This window comes from Neophocaena asiaeorientalis, unplaced genomic scaffold, assembly GCF_003031525.2.
Source record: "Neophocaena asiaeorientalis asiaeorientalis breed wild unplaced genomic scaffold, Neophocaena_asiaeorientalis_V1.1 scaffold280, whole genome shotgun sequence".
Classification (NCBI taxonomy): domain Eukaryota; kingdom Metazoa; phylum Chordata; class Mammalia; order Artiodactyla; family Phocoenidae; genus Neophocaena; species Neophocaena asiaeorientalis.
In genome coordinates, this window is record NW_020185321.1 from 5,213,623 (window position 1) to 5,221,049 (window position 7,427).

Below are 7,427 nucleotides of genomic sequence, written 5' to 3' on the forward strand. Positions count from 1 at the left end.
GATGCTGGTGTTGAGCAGTGGGCCCCCCAGCCCACCCCGCCAGGCCATCCGCGTCAAAAGGGTGTCCACCTTCTCTGGCCGTTCCCCACCAGCACCTCCCCCAAGCAAAACTCCCCGGCTGGAGGAAGATGGAGAGTCCTCGGAGGACCCCCAGCAGGGTCCAGGGCTTTGTGGCAGCGGGTGAGTGAGCGTGCCCAGGCTGCGGAGTGGGAGAAGGGTGGGCAGGAGAAGGCAGCTCAGCCTTCTCACAGTCCACTCTGCACCAGGTTTAGCCGAGTGAGGATGAAAACGCCCACTGTGCGTGGAGTTCTCGACCTGGATGAACCTGGGGAGCCCACCTGGGGGGAAAGTCCGAGGTGAGTGGCCAGCCTCCTTTCCCTGGAGGCTCTGGAGCCTCTGCCGCTTCCTCCTGCTGACAGGTCTCTCCTCACAGGCCCCTCCAGGACCGGTCCCCTCTGCTGCCACTTCCAGAAGGTGGTCCTCCCCGGGCCCCCGATGGTCCCTCTGACCTGCTGCTTGAGTCCCAGTGGCACCACTACTCAGGTAGGGGCCAGCGTTTCCCTCTCACTGCGTCCTTCCTGGTGCTTGCCTCAGCTGAGTAACTCACAGATACAGAATTGGTCCACTTAAAAAAACACACACACAACGCACTGGGTGTTGCACATTGCACACCTACCTGGGTACGGCCTGAGGTTGGGTGTTAGAGTTACAGAGACACCCTTGGGAGCTTATGGCCTGTGTCAGAAACAGACACATGCCTGTTCAGTGTGCCCAAGAGCCCAAGGAAGGGCTTCAGGAGCTCGTGCACCAGGGTCAGAGGTTAGGTACCTAGTAAAGCCAGAGATGAAGTTTTGGGGATCATCCACAGAGGATGGAGCCCACCTAGGACCCAGAGGAAAGACAAGAACAGTGGGAAGGAGATCAGAGGAGGGTGGTGTCCCAGAGGCTTAGGGAAGGGAGTGGTCAGCAGTCCCAACTGCCACAGAGAACACCAGGCATGTGGGGTCTAGGGTTGGTGTACTGTCTGGGCAGATGGCACAGGGTAGGGAGGATGTTGTGTCAGAGTCCAGAACCGAAGACAGTGTTTGCCGAGGAAGCCAGAACAGCAGCCAGGCACCTTGCCAAAAAGCTCAGTTAAGAGTCTGGGGTGGGGGTTGGGGGGAGCAGCTCAGAGGGGTTTGCTGTGAGGGCTGTGACAGCAAAAGCAAGGATGAGGGTGAAGGGGACTCGTGGATGGAAAAGGAGGTGGGAGGAGACATAGTGGTCAGGTTTGCATAAGAGACCCCTGAGATGGAGGGAAGGACATGAGGAAGGTGTACAGGCATACCTCGTTTTATTGCCCTTTGTTTTGTCACGTTTTTTACAAATTGAAGGTTTTTGGAAACCCTGCATGGAGCAAGTCTATCAGCGTCATGTTTCCCGCAGTATTTGCTCACTTTGTGTCTCTGTGTCACACGTTGGTAATTTTCTTAATACTTCAAACTGTTTCATTATTTGTTACGGTGATCTGTGATCAGTGATCTTTGCTGTTACTCTCGCAAAAAGATTACAACTCCCTGAAGGCTCACGATGTTTAGCATTTTTTTAGCAATAAAGTATTTTTTAATTAAGGTATGTACATTGTTTTTTTAGACATAATGCTGTTGCACACTTACTAGACTACAGTATAGTATAAATGTAACTTGTATATGCACTGGGAAACTAAAAGATTTGTGCGACTCACTTCGTTGCAATATTCGCTCTGTTGCCGTGGTCTGGAATTGAACCCGCAGTATCTCCGAGTTATGCCTGTACTTGCAGAGATACGAGACATCAGTATGCAGGATGGGGGCACGTGGAGCAGTTCTGGCTGATGGACTCAGTGAAGCTGGAAGGGCAGTGCTCTGTTGGTCATGGAGGGCAGTGGGAGAGGGAGTAGGCTACAGCCAAGTAAGCTGATAATTGAGCAGACTGAGGCTCGGAATTCCCTGTGGCCCCAAGTCCTGTCCTGATGTGTGGATTTTCTCATTATGTAGAGCTAAGCTGCTGACTATGGAAGTGGAATGAAGTAGACTGAGACTGTTTTACTGAAAGGCTACTTACAGGGGTCGGAGATGGCATGAGGATATGGCAGTGACCATGACAGACAGGTCCCTGCCCATAGGGACCAGACCACATTTTGCTAGAGGAAACAGATGCATAATTAACAAGCGCATTGATTCTAGCTGAGGATGAGCACCATGAGAAAGAAGAAAGTGAGAGTGTGCCCAGGCGAGGCCTCTGTGGTTGTGCTCAGGGAACAGAATGGAAGTGAGGGTGGGGAAAGGTGGCAGAAGTCAGAGGTGGACCCTAGGGCATTGCGGACACACAGCGAGAGTTAGGTTTAGAGTCTTGCTTAGGGCTGGAAGGGCATATAGGCAGGTTGGCCCAGAGCAGTTCTGTGGGGAGAAAGTGTGGCCATGTGACTCCTGCCCCTCCTAAAGTATGCTCCACTCAAACGTATGCCCCCCACCCCACTCAACCCAGCTACAATGGTCAGGCCTCAGTCCACATCCTGCTTGAGCCAGTAGCAGCATTTGGTGTGCTGATCCCTCCCTCCTTGAAGCACTTCCTTTCCTGCCTTCCAGCACCCCAGCCCTCTCCTCACCTCTGGCTGTGCCTCCTCACTGCCCCAGCCTGTCAGCTTTGGTGTGTCCCAGGGCTCTGGCCTTGACTTCTCTAATCTCCACTCACTCCCGAGTGCTCTTGTCTAACTTCCTGACTCTAAACCCCATCTCTAATTCTGATAGCCCCCAAATCACTAGCCAGGCTCTTATATCCTGCTGCCTGTTCGCCATCTCCACAAGCAAGTTGAAAGGGGAGGTTTTCTAAGAGGAATCTCAGGCTCAACATGTTCCAAACTGAGTTCTTGACCTTGACCCCAAACTCGTTTCTCCCTCACCTTCACCATCTCACTCAGTGACCATTTTATCCTTCCAGTTGTTCAGGCTCCACACCTCAAGAATTGTCCTTGACCCCCCCCTTTTCTCTCACATCCACCTCACCTGTGTCAGCTAGTCCTATCTGTTCTAGCTTTAACATTTTTAGCCCCTGAGAAATCCATCATAGTGTACATATACTTGATTGTGTGAGTATGGGCCTTTATAATAATATATTGGTAATCTTTACAGCAATGTGGTACACATAAGAAAAATACATGTGCAAAATATAGTAGTTCTCCAGTATTTTAAATTTTGTGTGAGATGCAGAGAAATGAGGAATAGATTGGCATTTACGGTAGACTGAGTTTGAGTGAGCCATAAGCATGTCCTGCAGTAAAGAGACTGTAGGCCCTTTAGAAAAAATAATGTCCATTCTATAGGGTTCACTGGGCAAATATTGCAGGAGGAAGACCCTCAGACCCAGCAACTGTGCTTATACACGGGGAGGAAGGAAGGGCAGAGGGGAACCAGGGGCTTTTGAGTCCAGGAGGGGTGATCGTCACCAACTCTGATCTGCTCCTTGGGACCAGGTGAGGCTTCAAGCTCTGAGGAAGAGCCTCCATCCCCAGAGGACAAAGAGAACCAGGCCCCTAAACGGGCTGGCCCACACCTGCGTTTCGAGATCAGCAGTGAGGATGGGTTCAGCGTGGAGGCCGAGAGCTTGGAGGGTGAGTTTGGGAGTAGCATTGACAGGGAGGGAAGGTGTCCCGTAGAACACCATTCTGACAGCTCTGGCCCTGCCCTCTCCCCAGGGGCATGGAGAATTCTGATTGAGAAGGTGCAAGAGGCCCGAGGGCATGCCCGGCTCAGACATCTCTCCTTTAGTGGTAACTGAGGGGTTTCACAGGGATGCTGGGGGCCGGGATGACTCCCTGTTGGCAGGATGGGCCTCCAACATGACTTATGTGTCCTCACTTTTGACTCTCCCCCAGGAATGAGTGGGGCAAGGCTCCTGGGCATCCACCACGATGCTGTCATCTTCCTGGCAGAGCAACTGCCCGGAGCTCAGCGCTGCCAGCACTATAAATTCCGCTACCACCAGCAGGGAGAGGGCCAGGAGGAGCCACCCCTGAATCCCCATGGGGCAGCCCGCGCTGAGGTCTATCTCCGGTGAGAGGTCTGGGGTGTGATGCCTGAGTCGGGGTAGCCCTGTAGGAGTTCTCAAGGGTGGGAATTAAGTCTTACAGATTAGAAACTGAGGTCTGAGGAGAAGATACTAGGTCACTCCAGAAGTTATTCCTAGAGTTCACATCAGAAGAATGAACCTCATCTGTTCCCCGTTTGCTGTGTCTTCAGTAGTAGCAGTATTGCTCCTACCCTACCAGCAGCAGGCCCAGGCCAAAGAATATATGGGTAGCATCTTCTTGAAAGAATGGCTATGAACCTCCTTCCTTTCCTCCCTCCCACCTGCAGGAAGTGCACCTTTGACATGTTCAACTTCCTGGCCTCCCAGCACCGGGTGCTCCCTGAGGGAGCCACCTGTGACGAGGAAGAGGATGAGGTGCAGCTCAGGTCAACCAGGTATGGAGGGCAGGCCAGGGTACTGGGGATGGTCTGGAAAGGTCCAAAAGAGGGTGATCGGGGCAAGAGAGGTCATTCCTGGGTACCAACCTGTGTGACGCTGCCGTCCCCCACCAGACGCGCCACCAGTCTGGAGCTGCCCATGGCCATGCGCTTTCGCCACCTCAAGAAGACATCCAAAGAGGCTGTGGGTGTCTACAGGTCAGTGGGGTTGGGGGGAGGATGCCCCTTGGGTGGATGGACAGGTGCCCTAGTGTGGGACTACCTTGGTTCTGTCCCCCTGCCCCCTGACCTCGCCCTTGTCCATGCAACCCTGCAGATCTGCCATCCACGGGCGGGGCCTGTTCTGTAAACGCAACATCGATGCTGGCGAGATGGTCATTGAGTACTCTGGTATTGTCATTCGCTCTGTGCTGACTGACAAGCGGGAGAAGTTCTATGATGGGAAGGTAGGCTCTGCCAGGCCATGGGAATGAGACGGGTGAAACAGTGTGGTCCACGGGAACGGAGCCCCTGACCGCCCCACCCTATCCCTGTAGGGCATTGGGTGCTACATGTTCCGCATGGATGACTTTGATGTGGTGGATGCCACCATGCATGGCAATGCCGCCCGCTTCATCAACCACTCGTGTGAGCCCAATTGCTTCTCTCGAGTCATCCACGTGGAGGGCCAGAAGCACATCGTCATCTTCGCCCTGCGCCGCATCCTGCGTGGCGAGGAGCTCACCTATGACTACAAGTTCCCCATTGAGGATGCCAGCAACAAGCTGCCCTGCAACTGTGGCGCCAAGCGCTGCCGTCGGTTCCTTAACTGAAGCTGTGGCTGCCTGCCACGCCCCCCGCTGCCATCTTGCCCCTCGTCCCTCCCAGAGCATCTCACCCCACCCTCATGTTCAGGGTGGATGTGGGCATGCAGGTGGCAAGGGCCCTGCCTCCACCCCTCCAGCCCACCCAGCAATCGCCCCCTTCTTTCCCTGGGGGCCCAGGATGTAGATATTGTACAAAAGTTTCTAAATCCCTTCTTTTCTATGCACTTTTTTATTTAAGAGGGTGGGATCCCAGGTGGGAACCCCCCACAATAAAGTCTGTCAATGTTTGGAGAGGTGGTCTTCCATTTGTATGGTGCTGGGGGCAGGTAGGAGCTTCTGTTCCTCTGCGCCCCACTCATCCTGAGCCAGGGGAGGCGAGAGGGCATCGTTCAGAATTAGAAGTAAACTGGGGGGGTCTGTCAAGGCTCAGCATAAATGTAACCTGTTCCAAGTCAGAACGCAGATGGCTCCCTATAGATGAACCCTCCCAAGGGGAGCAGGGCCATTTCTCAGAGGGGACCCTGGTTGCCCAGAGGTAACCCACATCTGGTCTTGTGTGTGTGGTGGGATTGGCCCATTCCCTGAATGGGGAGGGGAGTGAGAGGATGTCTGCTGGGTTTTGGCCCAATTAAGACTATTTTAAGAGGACCCGTGATGAGGCCCAGAGACAGCAGGCACTTACTTCAACGGAAACTTTATTTTTATCGGGTACTAGGCCGGGCAGGCCCCAGCTCAGCCAAGCTTGGACAGCACCTGCAGTGCATCTGCCCGCCCTCTCTGGGCAGGTGTGCGCCAATCTGGCCCGGAGAGGCAGAGGGCTCCCTTGCCACCACCACCTCCATCAGGGCCCACCGAGGCCAGCGACTGGGCTGCACGGAGTAGGCGGAAGTGGACCAGGCAGCAGGCAGTCCATATTTTGCAGCCAGGTGTCGAGTGCTGCCACAGGCTCTCCCCCATCCTGGCCCAGGCTCAGGATCCAGCAGCACGATCAGCTCCTCCAGCACTTCCAGCTCATCCAGGAGGCGAGACAGCGGCTGTGATTCCAGACTTGGCAGCTCTAGGAGACAAAGGGAGGGGTGAAGGGGAGGAAGCGCAAGCTTCCAGCCCACCTCCCCCCGGCCTTGGTGTATCCTCAACTAACCCCTGCCTAGGAGTGGAGGCGGAGGGACCTCCTTCCCTGAGTCCCCTGCCTCTGAAGCCTCCAGGGAGCCTGGAGGGGACAAGTGCCAGGAGAATAGGGTGTGGGTGTTGAGGTGGTTGCAAACCAAGCCAGGACAGGGGTGTTGGACAGCTTTCCCCTGGTGGTTGCGACGGCGGTGCCTTTGCAGGGCGAGCAGGAGAATTTCTGCTGAGGTCATGAGCAGAACCAGCACCAGGGACAGGTCAAGACTCCAACTCGGCCAGGCCTAATGAGGGACTTTGTGCTCAGATGTCCACAGGAGACTGGAAATCGCCGGTAAGCTGGGCTCCTGGGAACTAAGGACGCTCAGCTTTCCACGTGTCAGGGGGCAGGGCTCCTTGTTAGGGACCGGCTTCTGGAAATAAAGTGGGAAGCATGCCCTACTCCTGCCTCCTCAGCACAAACTTCCCATCCTTAAATCCCTCAATGGGACCACATCTCCGCCTGATCCTGCCCTCCCAGCCCCCCACCCCGACTCCTTTAACCCCTGATACTATCAATACTGTGCCCCCATCCCTGTCCTCTTCAGTTAGGTTACACCCTCCCTTCCCTTGATACAGACGCCACCCATCCGACCCCAAGCCACGCTCCCCGCCCCCGCCCCACTCTGGCGGGCTGCACCTTGCCCAGGCTCTCCGGAGCCCAACCAGCACCTGTCTGCCGCGCCTCCGGGTCCCGCCGCGGCTCCCCAAGGAAGTGGGGGCCGTTGCTCCGCCGCCACAAGGGCTACATAGCTCCTCGCTGTTGGGGTTGCACTGCCCAGGAGGACACTCTTTGAAGGGGTGCGTTACGTGATTGCCCGCATCATCGGGCCCGCAGTTTTCCGAAAATTCAGTCTGGTGGGACACAGCGTCTCACGTGCAACCGCCAAACCTGCCTCCTCTGCGCTAGCTACGTGCTTCCCCCTTTGTCCTATCCCAGCAGTCCCCGCCCCTTGCACTGTACTCACCCAGCCCC

At 55.3% G+C, this 7,427-nt stretch overlaps 3 protein-coding genes across 12 annotated transcripts in view; 1 reads left to right on the forward strand and 2 right to left on the reverse strand.

The window, feature by feature from the left end:
• The window catches only part of KMT2B (lysine methyltransferase 2B), a 20,162-nt gene extending 14,579 nt beyond the window's left edge, over positions 1 to 5,583 (forward strand). Inside the window, 10 exon segments of the mRNA XM_024734118.1 lie at positions 1 to 180; positions 267 to 356; positions 434 to 543; positions 3,491 to 3,628; positions 3,713 to 3,787; positions 3,893 to 4,070; positions 4,374 to 4,481; positions 4,599 to 4,682; positions 4,801 to 4,930; positions 5,021 to 5,583. The exon segment at positions 1 to 180 is cut by the window's left edge and continues 46 nt beyond it. Of these exon segments, the coding sequence (XP_024589886.1) occupies positions 1 to 180; positions 267 to 356; positions 434 to 543; positions 3,491 to 3,628; positions 3,713 to 3,787; positions 3,893 to 4,070; positions 4,374 to 4,481; positions 4,599 to 4,682; positions 4,801 to 4,930; positions 5,021 to 5,296 (1,369 nt within the window). The 3' untranslated portion in view covers positions 5,297 to 5,583.
• Positions 5,584 to 5,972: 389 nt separating this feature from the next.
• U2AF1L4 (U2 small nuclear RNA auxiliary factor 1 like 4) overlaps positions 5,973 to 7,427 on the reverse strand; it is a 5,267-nt gene continuing 3,812 nt past the window's right edge. For 5 of the 10 annotated variants that reach the window (XM_024733974.1, XM_024733973.1, XM_024733972.1 and 2 more), the window contains 3 exons: positions 7,124 to 7,306; positions 6,432 to 6,825; positions 5,973 to 6,347 (listed from right to left, as the gene is read on the reverse strand). The gene's annotated coding sequence lies outside the window, so the exon portion shown is untranslated. Of the gene's footprint in view, positions 6,348 to 6,431; positions 6,826 to 7,091; positions 7,307 to 7,427 lie in introns of all 10 variants that reach the window. The other 5 variants (XM_024733977.1, XM_024733976.1, XM_024733971.1 and 2 more) reach the window with 3 other exon arrangements.
• Positions 6,002 to 7,427, reverse strand: part of IGFLR1 (IGF like family receptor 1) — a 2,180-nt gene continuing 754 nt past the window's right edge. Inside the window, 4 exon segments of the mRNA XM_024733936.1 lie at positions 6,002 to 6,075; positions 6,078 to 6,347; positions 6,432 to 6,822; positions 7,124 to 7,306. Coding sequence (XP_024589704.1) covers positions 6,002 to 6,075; positions 6,078 to 6,347; positions 6,432 to 6,822; positions 7,124 to 7,306 — 918 coding nt within the window.